This window comes from Podarcis muralis, chromosome 12, assembly GCF_964188315.1.
Source record: "Podarcis muralis chromosome 12, rPodMur119.hap1.1, whole genome shotgun sequence".
Taxonomy (NCBI): Eukaryota; Metazoa; Chordata; class Lepidosauria; order Squamata; family Lacertidae; genus Podarcis; species Podarcis muralis.
The window spans coordinates 48,297,015-48,313,911 of NC_135666.1; the positions used below are offsets into that span (position 1 = coordinate 48,297,015).

Consider the following 16,897-nt stretch of genomic DNA (forward strand, 5'->3'; position numbering starts at 1 on the left):
GGTGCTTCCATTGTCTGGAAGGTGTGATATCTGGAATATAAGAGTAAACAACCCATTGAGATAAGTAATCAAACAGTGCTTCTCAGATTCTGTTCTTAATTTCCCTGTGCTTATTCATCCCAGGCCTTCTCTTTCAATAATATACAAGGGATGAATATTCTCTGAAGCACAAGTTTGAAGCTTCTGTGAGATCAGGTTGGACAGCTGCCCCCCCCCCCTTAAGCCCTCATAACTGTGGAGGAGCTGCTGTGTTGTATTAGACCAGTGATCTGAAGAGAAATGTGTCCTAAAATGACCTTGAGACAGAATGCCAAATTGCTCCACAGATGCTGTCTAGAAGCATCCAGTGTCCTCATCAGTGGCAGTCAGATACTTACTGCAAAGTAAATGTCTGTCTAAGATTTTGAGGGTACCTGTTCTTCCTCTGAAGTCTCAGAGTTAGCATTAAATGGAGACACAATTTTGGTAGGTGTGGACTTGTGCTACAGAGCTCAGAAAGATTTCTGCTGGAGAAAGTTCAGCGGCTATGCTTTGCTTTCATGCTCAGATGATAACTGATTGCCACACTGTGACGGAATTTTCCCTCTAGCTTGACCGTATGGTTCGTTCTCCTTTTGCTTTCTACTGTCATGCATGACACATCTCATTTACTTGAGCCATCTGGATGTGCTTTAACTAAAGATATTCCTTGTCCTACATTCACCTCTGGCTTCTCTTCTCCATATGTTATATGGCATTATCTGGAACCAGGAGTAGGGTGGCTACTTGCACATCACACACACATACACAAGAGGGAAATGCATCACTTTGGAAAAAAGAGGAGAAAGTGGAACACATTTGCATAAAAAGTGCACATGCTAAATGCTAGGCATATATGGAATTACTGTGATTTAAATAGAATTGCAATGCATCTCATTCTGGTTGGGCAGGCAGGAAGACTCAAACCAGGTGGCATGTGTAGCTTACTCAATCTGCTATCCAGGTGTTGGCAAGTGAATCCCAGGTTCCTCTCTTTGTATTGTTCTGTATCTTTAAACTGGACTTGTAAACAGGGGCAGTCCTAGCTGATTTCTACATTCTACTTCGTTCTACAGACAGTGTTCTGCAGACCATAAATGTATTTTGATATACAACAAGCTGACCTCTTTCTAGGTAGAGCAATGCCAATATAACAGTGGTGCCTTCTAGCCGTTTCAGTTATAAATTGTGTGTGCTCAAACATAGCCCTGCTTCAAAATAAAAAAAGGGGGTATTGTGATAAAGTGTAAACTATCTCTGTTCCTTACAACCTGCTAGTGTTGTGCTGTGTTGCCTTATGAGTGAAAGGGTGGGTTTGAATTGTCAGGTGCCCAGTATAATTGCTTTAGGCCCAGATCCAACCTGCTGGCCATCAAGAGAAATTAGCATTTTAAGATTTGCAAGGTTGTGTGTTTTCTGCACAGTGTGGTGAGTAACTGTTGTGAAGTACTTTGAGTGTTAGACTTGGCCTAAGAAGATCTGGGTTCAAATACCTGCTCACATGAAACTCACCAGGTGGCCTTGCCTCCCCACTCTGTGTCTGTCTGTGTCTCTCTCTCCGCAAAACCTACCTTTTGTGAGGATGAAGCAGGATACCCTCATATACTCTGTCCTAACCTGTGTAGTTGAAGACTGGGCCATAATTGTTTAAAATAAACGAACTTTACACACACACACACACAGACACACGGAATATGGGTAAGAAAGGGCATTTCTGCACTGCCATTCATACTTTATACAGGTAGAATTTTTTTAATCAAAGCTGAAATTCTCTGGGTTTCATATTCTGTACTGGAATATATGTTTGGCAAGCATACAACCTTGTGTACAAATAACCCAGCTGCAATGCAGGGAGTGAGCTTCTGTTGCCGTCACCTCAGTCCCAAACCTGCCATTCTGATTTTATGCCAGTTTGCTATGCTTTGGGTTTTCTTCACTGCAATCTCTCTCCTTGCAGGCGTTCTACTGATTTTGGCACTGACAGAAGAACTCGTGTTTGCAGTTCAGGCACCGTTTCCCAGCTTGGCATCATCTTGGGGCCTCCTGACAGACAATAGCAATATCTCAGCTATGGGGATGACTCCTGGACACAAAGGCCGTCACACCACCAAACTCTTGCCCACAGCATCCCTTGCAAACTTTCATCCCGCTAGCTCAGTGGAGACTTACACTCCTTCTGTTGGCCAGAAGGAATCAACCAGCAGCCATCCCATTGGCAACAAAGAACCATATCACTTGAACAACCAGAGTGCTTTGTTTTCCGGAAAGACTCTCCCCCAAGTGAATGTCTCTCAGGTTGTCAATGGCAATTCCACAGAATTTACAGAGCCTTATCGAAAGACGGGACAGCACTCTCCCCCGACCGTGAGGAACTGGTCTCCAGATCACCCCTTTCAGTCTCAGTCCACAGCCCACAGTCGTAGTAATGGCACCATGCTGGTAACCACAACAGACTCACTTGCATCTTTCCACAGTGATACCTTGGGAGGCCTTAACACGACAGGGAAGGGGAGCTCATCCGAACTGGTTACGCAGGAAACAGGTCTCACCACCCCAGCAAATCCCCCATCAGCTGCTCCTGAAATGGTTACAGTGCCTTCTAAACCCCAGCGGTATGGCATATGGGATATTCTGGGCAAAAATGACTCTTGGGTACCCTCGAGCCAAACTACAAACCAGGGACCTTTTTTTGTCAGCCCTGGGACTGCAACAGCAGCAGCATTTGGTCACTCTGGTCAAACGGGCATTGATGATGTTTCTTCCTCGCATACAACAAGAAACCCAAATGAAACATCTACTGCACTGAATCCCTCTGGGCGTGCCAACTTGACAAGTGCAGAGCCCTCCACGTGGATGCCGAGTTCCACTTCAACAGCAACAGGAAACTTCCTAAACAGATTGGTACCCGCTGGGACCCGGAAGCCTGGTATGCCAGGGAACATTTCTCACGCCTCAGAGGGAAACAAGCCCCAGCACAGGGCAACCATTTGTCTCAGCAAAGTGGATATAGCATGGATCATTTTGGCCATCAGTGTGCCCATATCCTCATGCTGTAAGTTGACTTCTTTTTTTGTCATACATTCTGTGGTAGATGTTTGTGATACTCCATCCTTGTGTTATGTATATCTAATGTAACGGAAGAGCCTTGAATGTTCAGGTGCTTGAAAACTGGATGCTAGGAATTGGATAGTAGCTTTTTTTCCAAAAGCAAGGCATTTCTACATAATTGGGTTTGCTGGTAAACCGTGCCTTATACAGCTGACTAGTACTCTTATGAGAAGAATAGTGTCTGTGTATTTTGCCTCCTATCTCAGGTTCAACAAATGCTAGAAAGGTACTCTTTTAGAATGAAAACTGGTGATCTGGGACTTACGAGTCCAGCGCTCCCAATGAACTATATCACATATAGCATTAAGAAGGGAAAGAGCACTGGCTGGATTACTTTTCCCAGTTGGTCATGCAAACACTGTTGGGTCTAATTAATTTTTCTCTTCTACTTGATGAATATTACTTCATGGGAGTTAATTATAGCTAGTACTAGTCCATCAGGGGAGATTAAGGGATTTGGTTGTGGAGATACTTGAAGCACTGCAATTTCAGTTCTCCCACACCAAGCTGAATAGCAGGCTGTGGAATTCCCTATAAATGGCTGCTGGGATTTCAGTATCAATTGTCAACAGCTCCCAAGTCGTAACATCATGGAGTGTGATCAGGGCTGGGGTGACTGAAAAAGATGGAACATGTAGTGATGTCTGGCCTTGCAGATACAATTAGTTTGTACGACTACCTTCAGCAAGACTGAGAGGTTGCCAGGATGGACTGCAACAGTGATCTACCTCTTCTGCGGCATAGCTTTGTAGCAGGGATGGAAACATAGATAAGTGGCAGAGCACAGTAAGCTCTACCTGTTTGTCTCATTCTGTGTGGCTGATGAGGCAGCCACATCCTGCTCACTTTATGTGAGAGGAATTGCTAGTGGCAGAAAACTCTGAAGAGGTGGTAGTAGTCTAGACAAATATGTGCCATGCTTAGTTCACTTTTGGATCAAGAGGCAACCATGTCAGATCACAAAACAGTCTCAATATAATGCCAATAGCTGAATGGTCCAGAAGTATGAACTCAAAAATTTAAAAGTCCACAATTCTCTTTGCACAAGTCTAAGCTGCTCTTTGGCTTCTGGCCCATTCATAGTCCTTGAAGGGTTTGGGTAGCGGTTCAAATGCTTCCCAACCTCTCTTGTCCAGATAACAATGGGACAAAAGAATACGCCAAGGACAGCAATGTTTTTTGTGTCAGTTCAACTTTTTTAGAAGCTCTTTTCTGTCTCCATCCTGTAAATGGCTTTTTGGGCCAGATGTTGCTGTATTAACATATTTCTCAAGTCAGCAGCTGGACTGTTCTATTTGACTTTGTTTCCCTGAACAGTTCGTTCTCTCACGAGCTACACCCTTCCTGTCCAATTGTAATTCAGGGGATGGAACGCTTCGCAAGGCAGGTGCCATGTATGGTGCCGCATCAGGATAATAAGATAATGACAATAATCATAGTATAATCTTTCCTTGGCTCTGCTAACTCTGCAGGCTGCTTCCCCATCATCTCCCAAGTTGAAAGGCATGCATTACATACCAGATGTGGTACAAATGCACACCCCGACAAGTCACTTTTCTTGTCATGGTAATGTGAAATAAATTACTTGCTCCCCCTGATGGACAGACCAGTTGCAGCTCCCTTGTACATGATCCCAAGGCAGAATGTTTTGGTTTTCCTGAAAATATGTTCTTGCCAAAAGAGTGCAATTTCATATTCAGCATCGCAGCACAGCTGCAACTGTAGGCTCCAAGGCAGATCACCTGACAAATGGGTCATGTAACTAGGGAGGTTGCTGCCACCTTCAGGACACAAGGCAAATAGAGTCAACCTTTTGTCTGACCAATTTGCAGGTTTATTGTTGCGCACATTTTTTATTTTTAAAGTCAACGGGGTTGCTACCAGTCAGCACGTTAATGGCACAGGAAGCAAAACATGACACAGTAAACTTCAGTTTATTTGACTGGCAGGCAGTACATCAAATACAGTACAGGATTATTGTGACAACCACAATGAAAAGTAGACATATAGGTGCACAAATGGTACACAGCTGTGCAACTGTGCAGTTAAGGAATTCTTAGACCCTGAACTTAATTATCGGAAGAGGGGCATTTAGATATCAGTGTGTTAGTACTTTACGTACTTCAAGCTGATAAGATAGCCCTGCTGTATCTGGGGACTTACAGTGGTGCCCCGCAAGACGAATGCCTCGCAAGACGAAAAACCCGCTAGACGAAAGGGTTTTCCGTTTTTGAGTTACTTCGCAAGACGAATTTCCCTATGGGCTTGCTTCGCAAGACGAAATTGTCTTGCGAGTCTTGCGATTTTTTTCGCCCCCCCTTTTTCTAAGCCGCTAAGCCGCTAATAGCCTTTTAGCTGCTAAGCCTTTAATAGCCGCTAAACCGCTAATAGTGCTAATCCGCTAATAGGGTTGCTTCGCAAGACGAAAAAACCGCTAGACGAAGAGACTCGCGGAACGGATTATTTTCGTCTTGCGAGGCACCACTGTACTTGCTCATTCTGCTGTGCAGGGCCCTCGACTGATTCATTGTTACATCCTCATGTTTATATCCCACCTCTCTTCCAAGGAGCTTCTTCTTTCCATTTTTCAGTGTGCCTAAGACAATCCAGTGCAAGCGTGCCACCTTGCACAGCATCACTGCATGTGGTCACACCCAGGGTGGGCTGACATCACTCGTGCACGCCCCACGGCATGCACGTGACGCAAGCATGCCCCACAACATGTGCACATGGGCCACCAGGGAATTATGAGAGGGTCCAACCGCCCCCTTGGAAATTTTGGTTCCCCCTCCCGGCCCCCGCTAGTTGGTGCACCTGATTCACAGCTAAGCAAAGGTTTGAACTCAGGTCTCTCAGGTCCAGCACTCTCAGCACTATACCACACTGACTTTTCTCAAATTCCTGCCCTGGTGATGCCAGTGGTTGTGATTCAAATGGAGTCCCTCATTGTTTTGATATTTTAAGACTGCAAGATAAAATTTCCTAGGAAACATGCCTGCCCAGATATGGAAAGTCAACATTTTACTGACTGCTAGCCTTAGAATTTCCATAGTTTGGTTGGGTTTAGCATTTTGCTAGTTATCCAACTGGGTCTGGCTCCTACAATAGTTTATCCAGGTGCCCCTGTTCATGTTCTGCTTCTTGTCCTGGTGCTTTTTTAAAAGCTCACACAATTGAGAATAATACAACGTAGCCATTCTCTAATCAAATTAAAGGGTTGTGGCAGCCATATTTCCACTTGAAAAGAAATGTGGCTAATCTTGCCATCACAAGGAGGTGGTGGGAAGTGTGGGATTAATTGAACAGTGAAATTCTGTATCAGTGTCCTTTTTCCTGTGCAATTCTAGGCAAAAGGGAATAAAGCATATAGAAATCAGGAAGGTGGAGATTTTTTGCACAGTGTTCAGCATAAGTCCCCATATCCATAAATGTAACCAAAGAATGGAGTTTCAGAAGAAGCATTTTTCCAGGGTTAAAACAGCACAGGGGGAGGTACAACCATCCACAGGAATTCTCTCTTTTCAGAGCAAAATCTACAGAGTCCCAGCCAAATCATGAGAGCAGCCAAATTGTGAGAGACCACATCACGCAATGCACATGTTCAGCTCATTATTGTACGCTCAGGCCAGTTGGTTTGGCCAGCCAGGGAATGAAGTAGTTGTTCCCAAAATCTGTGTGGTTTTGACCAATGCATTAGGAAGTACAGAGAAACCCTGGAAAATGTCTCTTCTATTTAACTAGTACTTACTGTACATGCTCAGCAGAGAAGTGCTAAGTGGCATTCAGTTCTTAACCATAAAAATGCATTTTCATCTTGTCACAATTCCAGTGGGTTTTATGTCCTCCTTGCTGCCTTGAGTCATTTGGGGAAGAGGGAGAATTTGTAACATGAAGTAGCAAAATGTTCAGCACAATCACTTTGAAAAACTTCTCCAAGCTCTTGGAATCCAGACCTTTTAAGGAAAAAAGAAAAGAAACCTATTGCTGCAATTAAAGGCTGGTGTGATGCAAAAGAGGAGGATGGGAAAACTGTGACTTCAATTCATGACTGTGAATCAATTTAGCCATTACTGTTCATGTGAAATGGAGGCCAGCTTGGAGTGTGGAAGTATCAGTAGAATACCAAAGATGCATGTGGCGTGTTCCTTTGGATCCTGTTCTAGCTCATACAGTGGTACCTCTGGTTATGAACTTAATCCGTTCCGGAGGTTCGTTTGTAACCCGAAACCGCTTGTAACATGAGGCGTGCTTTCGGTAATGGAGCCTCCCGCTGCTGCCGGCATGCAACTTCCACTCGTATCCCAGGGCAAAGGTCACAACGGGAGCATCTACTTCCGGGTTAGCAGAGCTCGTAACCCGCAGCGTTCGCAAGGGGGACGGTATGTAACACGAGGTTCCACTGTATTTCACATCCTCGGAACACTTGAGCGCTCCTCCTGCTTTTATTAACTCAGTATATCAGCAACTGGTTAAGTTATGATTGGGTTTCGGATTCCTCACCACCACCATTGAAATTCAGGAGAAGCGTCTGGCCCTTCTTAGCATCTGAAGGATAAGCCTTACCACTGAGATAGGCTGCAGGTGAAGATCACCATTACAGTACAGCTTTAGTATGGTGTCTTTGCATGGATTGCCTTCTACGCAACCCTGTGCTTTCCCTATCCAACTCACTTTGCAAGCCTATTTATTCGGAGATAGATCCATTCTGCTCAATGGGGCTTACTCCCTAGTAAGTTTGCTTAGGATTATAACTTAGACATATGGTCCTGTTTATGTCCCCCCCCATCTCCCCCCCCCCCAAGCAAGACATGTTTAACCTTATTTGACGCTCACACTCACTCAGCGTGCATTTGCACTTTGGCTCACAGGTCAGCAGTGCTCCTTTTAAGTGGTGAATGCAGTTTAGATGTGCTTTGACACTGTAATGAAAGTCAGGCTGCCTCAAATTGAAGTGTATTGCCGCAGAACCTGGAAGCAGCTTTTACACTTATCTAATTCTCCACACCACATTAGCGCTTCCTATAGGAGAGGTCTGCAGCAGCTGCTTTCATATCAGCCAGCATGATCCATATCAATGGAGGAAGTGTAAGTCATTTGACATTCTGCAGATTGCTGTCCAATTTACCTGGCTGTCGTAGAAACGCTGATGTAGGAAGACCCAGAGCCATCAAGCTAAGTGGATTCAGCTCTTCAGGAGTGAGCCAATTCCTGGTCACTCAGGTGTCTCTCCAGTGATTTCTTGGGGACCACCAAGCAGAAGTCTTTCTCAGCCCTGCCACTTTAAATCTGTAATTGGAGAAGCCCAGAATTACATTCTTAGCCATGGTTCAAAGCATGTGGTCTGACACTGAGCTGTGGTCTCTCCTTCGAAAGACTGGAACCTTATATTGGGAATTTCCATTGGTTTGAAACATCCAAGCCTGTAGTATTATGCAGCTCTGTACCATTTACATTAAAATCACTTTCCATTTGGAAACCCTGCGTGGTAAATTACTGGTCATCTAAACCCCAACTAACCAATATGCACCCCACACATGCAACTTTCATACTTTTAAGTTTGGGGTTCATGTTTACTGCCATTCCAATTGAGAATAAAAAACAAAGCAATCACTGTGGCTTAGATGCAACAAATCTGTCTTTCCAGCCCACCAGAGGCAAACCTGATGCTTTTCTGGCAACATAATTTGACGAACATCAAACCTAACATTTCCCAAAGGCTTACGCAGATTTAGCTGCAAAACCTCCATCCACCGTAACACAAGCCCTGTAATTAAGTATCTAAGCCATTCAGAATGGTCTGCCTAGGTGAAAGTACTTTCAGATGCCCTTCCCCCCTTCAAACCCACCACCTCTGCCTAATATAAGGATTCTTTGAGGACAGAAGGCACACAAATCATCTATACTAATAGTGATCTGAATTCTCTGAGTGCTGTTAAGCTTAAGAACCGAAAACTGCACCATCTACAAAAGACAAGCTATGGCTGTGCACTATTGGCACACATAAGAGTTTGAAGGGACATGAGGGTCATTTAGTCCAACCCCATGCAATGCACGGTAAGTGACTTGAGCAGATGGGTATGACTTAGCACAGTGGTTTATGAAGATGGGGACTGACCTCGGGCCAGTCATTCTCTCTCTCAGTATAACCTGCCCCACATGATGATTGCTAGAATAACATGGGGAAGGGGAGACCCATGTAAGCTGCCTTGATCTCCTTGGAGCAAAGGCAAGATGTAGTTAAAAGGGCATTTCCTAAGAACCCCGGGCTGTCATTCCAAATATTGTTGATCCTGACTCAACAGCAACCGCATAAATAAGCCCTGAAAGAAGATCAATTCTAGGGGATGAATTCTTCTCTAAGTGGGCACTTACGTACCAAGTGCTTTTCATTGCCACCCTGGGACTTCTTGCCTACACATCTGTTTGTTTGCTTGGGGACTAAGATTTGTACAGTAGGAATTAAATGAATGGCACCGGATAAATGGAAGCAAAGAGCCCGTCTTAAGCATTGTGGTAGGCGTATAATAGCCTGCAATTTTGAATGTGACAGGAGTAATAACTATATTTCTATTAATTCAACAAAGAGATTTGTAGCAGACACACACCTTTTCCTTTGAATAAAGCAGGAACTAAATCAACTGTTCTGATTAACAGCCTCCCCCCCCCCCCCCCGTGCTCCCTGTTACTTTAAACAGAACTCTGACCCCCTATGCACTGGCTAAACGTCCATAATTTATATTGTGAGGTGGGAAACGTTCATTTGAATCCCTGATGAGCAGTGGGGTATAGTGGTTATTAGTCCCAGACTAAGACCTGGGAGCCCGGAATTCAAATCCCAACTCAGCTACAAAGTTCATGAGGCGGCCTTTGGCCAATTGTCACTTCTCAGCCTAGCCTACCTCAGAGGGTTGTTTGTGAGGATAAAATGGGTAGCTCCTTGTGAGAATCGTGGGCTAAAAATGCTATGCATAGATACCAAGAAACCTCCTAGCACATGTAGTCCAGCATCCTGTTTTCACAGTGGCCAACTAAATGCCGATGGGAAGGTCACAAGCGGAACCTAGTGTGCAACAAGACTTATTCACAGTGGCTTTAGTTGTCAAACTATTCAAAGGGTCTTTGGCCTACCAGCATTTGCTTCCCCCCACCTCACCAGCCAATATGTTTATAATAATAATAATAATAATAATAATAATAATAATAATAATAATAATAATAAAAATTGTATTTATATCCCGCCGAACCCGGGCTCAGAGAGGCTAACAACAGTAAAATGATACAACATTCTAAAATCATTTCATTATAAAATCATTTCATTATAAAATTTACAAATCTAAGATAAAAAGTATGGCTCTTGGGTAGTTCTTGAATTGTTTTCCTTGGACTAAGAAGCTCCTAGAGAGAAAGGAATCTGCCTTTTTCACAGGGTCTGTTTAGTCTGCCCATGTAACTAACAGCCTAGCTGTTGGATATTGCATCAAGAATAGATGTGTTTTATATTCTGTGGACCCGTCCCTAAAGCTGTTTTTTTTACCACATCTTTTCTTTGAAAGAGCAAGTATGTGGTATAATGGTTAGAGCATTGGGCTAAGCTGAGCGGGGGGGTGGGGGCGGTACTTGGGTTCAACTTTACCTTCAGCCTTGAAGCTCACTGAGAAATTTTGGGCCAGTCACTGTCTCTGAGCCTAACCTACTTCACTGGGCTGTTGGGAAGGTAAAAGGAGGTGGGAAAATCATGAATGCTACTTTGAGCTTCTTGAAGGAAAGACAGAATATAAATGTAAATAAAAAGCTTACATAATCACTATTTTAGATAATTGGTGTACAGAACAATGCAGAGTTATGGTTCAAAAGTTTCCCCGGAGTAAGCACTTCTGTTTGAAGGCTCTCCTCCCAGAATTCAACCCATTATTTCCCAGGCTAATAGAGACCCTGCAACTAGGGGTCACCAACTTGGCACCTGTGGGTGCTCATGCGCCCAGAGGCCATCACTGGCACCCACAGGGTCCAACTGAAATCAGGCTTGTAAGAAGCATTCTCTTGCAGCCATTAGACATAGGGTCACATTCACACCATACATTTAAAGTGCATGGCTTTCCCCGCAAAGAACCCTGGGGGCTGTAGTTTAAGGGCGAAAGGAATTGTAGCTCTTCGAGGGATAAACTGCAGCTCCCAGGATTCTTTGCAGGGAAACCCTGTGCTTTAAAGGTAAAGGGACCCCTGACCATTAGGTCCAGTCGTGGCCGACTCTGGGGTTGCGCTGCTCATCTCGCTTTACTGGCCGAGGGAGCCGGCGTACAGCTTCCGGGTCATGTGGCCAGCATGACTAAGCCACTTCTGGCGAACCAGAGCAGCGCACAGAAATGTCATTTACCTTCCCGCTGGAGCGGTACCTATTTATCTACTTGCATTTTGACGTGCTTTCGAACTGCTAGGTTGGCAGGAGCAGGGACTGAGCAACGGGAGCTCACCCCGTCACCCTGTCACGGGGATTCGAACCGCCGACCTTCTGATCGGCAAGTCCTAGGCTCTGTGGTTTAACCCACAGCACCACCCGCGTCCCAACCCTGTGCTTTACATGGCCATCAATTTGACTTTAAATGTATGGTGTGGGTGCGACATGCTGCAACGTGTGTGTGGTGTCCACAACAGCTTCTCCTATTTGCATGTGTGCCTAGAGGCCCACTGATTGTTATAACCAGTAACAAAGGAGAAGCTCACAGTCGTGTTTAAACTTCACTAGATGCAGAAATGTCTTGCCAGTGTTGTCCAACAGGAAGCAAGCCTCGAGACTTTTAGCAGCAATAGCTGCTTCCTGTGCCCGTGCTAGTATGCTAGCTTTGATTTGTTTATCAAATTTCTGCCCAGCACTTCTTCCCGAAGGAGCCCTGGGCAGCAAACATATCTATAATAAACAATGCAATGAAAAATAAAATAAAAACCTATTTGAAACATTTAAAAGCTGTCAACGCAACATCTAAAAACAGTGAAGCACAATCAAACATGCAATCGATTGTGTGTCTGACTTGGCCTGCCGAAACAGCAACATTATCACCAGGCGTTTCAAAGAATCCAATGATGGCACTTGCCTAGGGAGCTCCAAAGCACAGGTGCTGCCACACTAAAGGCATGACACCTGATGAACATCACAGGAAGACAGTAGGCAGGGCAGAGATTTAATATTGTGCAGCTAACATGCAGTTCCTACCCATATGAGTTCCCACAGCTACGCAATGCAAAAGAGGATGACTAGCCTAGCGAAGTGATTATGACTGGCTTAGATGAAATTGCCCAGATTTTGAAGCTTTTTCAGTGGTAATAAGAAGATAAGACATCTCTTGATCCAAATCAAAACAGATACGATTATGCCTGCACTCTCTCTCAGTATTTTGTGTTAAGGATGGAGCCTGCTGTGAGACCTGATTATAGTGGCCCTGCTGGTAATATTAACTCAAGGCTTAGCCTTGGCTGTGTGCTGTGTTATCCAGAGAATCGTAGATGCTTATGAAATTAGAATGGAACACGTGACCTCTGATACTACTAAGACTGAGAGCGGTATTTGGGCCAAGCATTACACAGCAGGTACATGAAGCAGCCCAACAGATTTCTAATGAAAAGCAGCTATGGAAAGGAATGGTGAGGAGGGAGGAGAGGCAGCTTAACCCCTTTCCTTCTGCCCATTCCCCACTTGCACCCCCCCCCTTCCCAGCTGCTTTTCCACCAGTGGGTGGGGAGAGTTACGTATTTTCTTCCCACAGCTGGAAAAACAGCTGCACTGAATTTCAAACAGAAAAATGGCTGGAGGAGAAAGGCTTTAAGTAATCTTTTCCCTCCTTCCACCATTAAAGTTATAATATAAATTCTACGTATTACACTGGTGCTTCTCAAACTTGGGTCCCCAGCTATTGTTGGACTAAAACACCCATCATCCCTAGCTAACATGATGAGGGATTATGGGAGCTGTAGTCCAACAACAGCTGGGGACCCAAGTTTGAAAAACACCATTACTCTGTTTTTGAGTGTATTTCCTGGAAACAAGCTGGAACAAGAGCAGTACACACTGGTCCCTTTGGACTACAGAAACAGTGTCGAGCATTGTCAGCAGTTTGCTTCATTACAAACAACACACCTTGGATAAATACTCCACTGTATGTTTCCAAAGTCACTGATTCAAAAGGCAGGAAGGGAACAAGCAATTGTGTGTTTTGGTCTGGCCCATCCAGTCCAGCACCCTCTTCTCCCAGTGGCCAACCAGATGACTATGGGAAGCCCAAAAGGCGGACCTGAGCACAACAGCAGTCTTCTCACCTGTGTACTCCGTAACTGGCATTCAGAAGCATACTGCCTCCAACAGGGGAGGTAGAATATAGCCTTGTCTTCCATGAATCTGCCTCTTCTAAAGCCATCCAAGTTGGTGTCTAACTACCTGTTCTGGGATGGAATTCCACTAAGTGCTGCATGAAGAAGCACTTCATTTTTTTCTGTCCTGAATCAGAGAACTGTGCTTTTGTCCTTCCTGTGAGCTTCCCAAAGGCATCTAGTTGGGTCACTGTGAGAAGCAGGGTGTGGTGGCCTAGATTGCTCTGACTTCTTATATTCTTACATCTCTTTGATTCAGAACGTGAAAACATTAGGTGGTCTTGCATGGTGTTCTTAATTCATCAAATGTTGCATGAAGTGGTACATGAACCACAATGTGAACTTTTCATAGATCTGTGCATGCAACCCACAGACAGTGGGGGGTAATCTATTACAATATACAGTCTATTACGCAAGCCACCGCCAACTAATTTCCCATTGTTGCACAAGCAAACTCTCAAACATGTTTGTGTTAACAGCTGTCCTGCTCACCATCTGCTGCATGCGGAGAAAGAAGAAGACATCAAACCCAGAAACCAACCTGAGCTATTGGAACAATGCTATCACTATGGACTACTTCAACAGGCATGCTGTAGAATTACCCAGAGAGATACAGTCCCTTGAAACCTCAGAGGTAAGATCTGAACTCTGTTGGCAGTGAACCTCCCAGGTAGTTCATATCAACAAGCAGATTTTAGCCACTCTGCTTGGCTCTCACACATAGCGTTGTGAACTCACAGGACCCTAATGATAGGTAACGGGGAGAACTTTCCCTTTTAAGCGGTTCTAAAAGGCACATGGACCCCCTCAGATGCTACTCTTTGCAAACATGCCTTCTTGGTTTCCATGCACATAGTGTCTGGCTTCCCATTTCTGTTGATGCCCCTCCTGTTACCAGCATATAGACTCCTCCTGGACCAAGACAGGGTGGCCTTGTGTCCTACTTTACAGAGAAGAGTACTCAACTCAAAGAGCTGAGTCCAAATCCTTTTAAGAGTAAAGAACAAATGGAGACCAGGGGCCTTGAAGTGACCCATCTGTAGCACTGGACAACAGACTGAGCTGGTACACCTGGTCACATCTTTCTCACTATACTGAGGAATTGTATTTCTATTCAAATGGTAGTAATTGCTTCTAAATTTGCATCTCATCCAGTCATTCATTCATTCAATTTGTACACCACTTTTCCACAAGAAAAATATATATGCTCATCAGAAATGGATAGATTGAGAAATAACGGATCGAAAGAAGGGAAATTACCAAAAACTTTCTTTGAAATGGTCAAAAATTGTAATTTAGTGGACATCTGGAGACTAAGACACCCCTTAGAAAAGCAGTTTACCTTCTATTCAGAACCGAATAAGTCAATGTCGAGAATCGACCAAATTTGGACTTCAAACGAATTAACGCCAAGAATCCTACAAGTGGAAATTCAACCGAGAGTTATCTCAGATCATAGTCCTATCAAACTGGAACTTAAAGGCTTCGAAGAAAGAACATTCAGATGGAGAATAAACGATTATCTTCTGGACGACCAAAGGGTCATACAGGAGGCACAGAAGAAACTGAAAGAATATTTTGAAGATAACTGCAACAAAGGAACGAAAATGTGTACAGTCTGGGATGCAAGCAAGGCGGTAATGAGGGGTTTCTTCATACAGCAGAATTCGCTTAAAAAGAAAAATAGAGAAAAAGAAAAGAAAGGAATTTTAAGACAAATTATGGAAAATGAACAAAAGTTAATTAAGAAACCAAATAATGAAAGAATTAAGCAAAGCATTAAGGTTCTTCAATCTCAATTCGCAATGATGATTAACAAAGAGGTGGAATGGAATATCAAAAAATTGAAACAAAAGAACTTCGAATTTGCAAACAAATCAGGAAAATGGCTTGCCTGGCAGACCAAGAAAAGGAAAGAGCAAAATACAATCAACAAAATTGAAGTGGGAGGAGAAGAGATAACTAATCCCAAAGATATTAGGAAAGGATTCTTGGATTTTTACAGACAGCTGTATAAAAGAAAAGAGAAAAATAACAGGAGGAAGATAGAGAGATACTTAAAAGAGAAAGAGGTACAAAAGATCCCGACAGAAGCACAAGAAAGGCTGAACACCCCAATTGATTTAGCAGAAATAAAGGTGGCGATAAAGAAAATGAAAAATGGAAAAGCCCCAGGACCGGATGGGTTCACAGCAAGATATTACAAAGAATTGGAAACAACCCTGTCGTTACCATTGAGAGAGGTTATGAATAGCATACTAAAGGAGAGAGAAATCCCAGGAACGTGGAAGGAAGCATTTATAACTCTTATCCCGAAAGAAGATGCGGATTTAACCCAAGTAAAGAATTACCGACCAATTTCATTATTAAACACGGACTATAAAATCTTCGCCGGAATAATTGCAGAAAGACTTAAAAAGGTTTTACAAGAAATTATCCATGAAGATCAGGCAGGCTTCCTTCCTGGTAGGCAGATGAGAGATAATGTAAGAAATGTTATAAATATTCTAGAATATCTGACTGCCAGGAATGAGAAGCAAGCAATGCTGATGTTCGTGGACGCTGAAAAAGCGTTTGACAACGTATCATGGGATTTTATGTTAGAAAATATTGAACAGAGGGATATGGGGAATAACTTTCTCAATGGGATAAAGGCAATATACACGGAGCAAAAAGCAAAGTTAATAGTAAACAATGTGATCTCGGAAGACATAAAGATCTCCAAAGGTACTAGGCAGGGTTGTCCATTGTCACCACTTCTATTCATCATGGTTCTTGAGGTGTTACTGGATTCAATTAGGAAAAAGGATAGCATAAAGGGGGTGGCAGTAGGCCAAAATCAATACAAAGTTAAAGCCTTTGCCGACGATTTAGTTTTGATGGCGGAGGAACCGTTGGAGACCGCAACAGAGATACTGGAAGAAATTGAAAAATTTGGAGAGGTGGCTGGGTTCATCATAAATAGGAAAAAAACCAAAATTATAGCTAAGAATATGGAAAAAACAACTATGGAAGTATTGCAACAAAAAACGGGTATAGAAATTGCAAAAAAAGTGAAATACTTGGGAATATGGTTAACCCCAAAGAACATTGATCTGTTCCAAAACAATTATGTGTTGGTGTGGAAGGGAATTAAGAAAGATTTGGAAATATGGAATAGGTTAAAACTGTCCCTTTGGGGAAGAATTTCAATGATCAAGATGTCAGTGCTACCGAAGATGCTGTTTCTCTTCCAGATGATACCAATATTAAAAGGAGTGGCGATTTTCAAAGACTGGCAAAGAATGATTTCTAGATATATCTGGCAGGGCAAAAAGCCGAGAATTAAGCACAAATTACTAACAGACGCAAAAGAAAGGGGAGGCTTTGCCCTGCCAGATTTGAAGTTATATTACGAAGCAGCATGCCTTTG

The 16,897-nt window shown here is 43.6% G+C and overlaps 1 protein-coding gene and 1 long non-coding RNA gene across 5 annotated transcripts in view; one reads left to right on the forward strand and one right to left on the reverse strand.

Annotated features, from left to right (window-relative positions):
- Positions 1-16,897, forward strand: part of TMEM108 (transmembrane protein 108) — a 200,843-nt gene that overhangs the window by 180,850 nt on the left and 3,096 nt on the right. For all 3 annotated transcript variants that reach the window (XM_028751602.2, XM_077916393.1, XM_028751603.2), the window contains 2 exons: positions 1,976-3,070; positions 13,965-14,119. In XM_028751602.2, coding sequence (XP_028607435.2) covers positions 1,976-3,070; positions 13,965-14,119 — 1,250 coding nt within the window. The remainder of the gene's footprint in view (positions 1-1,975; positions 3,071-13,964; positions 14,120-16,897) is intronic.
- The window catches only part of LOC144324947 (uncharacterized), a 38,078-nt gene continuing 26,222 nt past the window's right edge, over positions 5,042-16,897 (reverse strand). For both annotated transcript variants that reach the window (XR_013390252.1, XR_013390253.1), the window contains exons 3-4: positions 8,252-8,412; positions 5,042-7,079 (exon numbers count right to left, since the gene is read on the reverse strand). This is a non-coding gene — a long non-coding RNA (uncharacterized LOC144324947). The remainder of the gene's footprint in view (positions 7,080-8,251; positions 8,413-16,897) is intronic.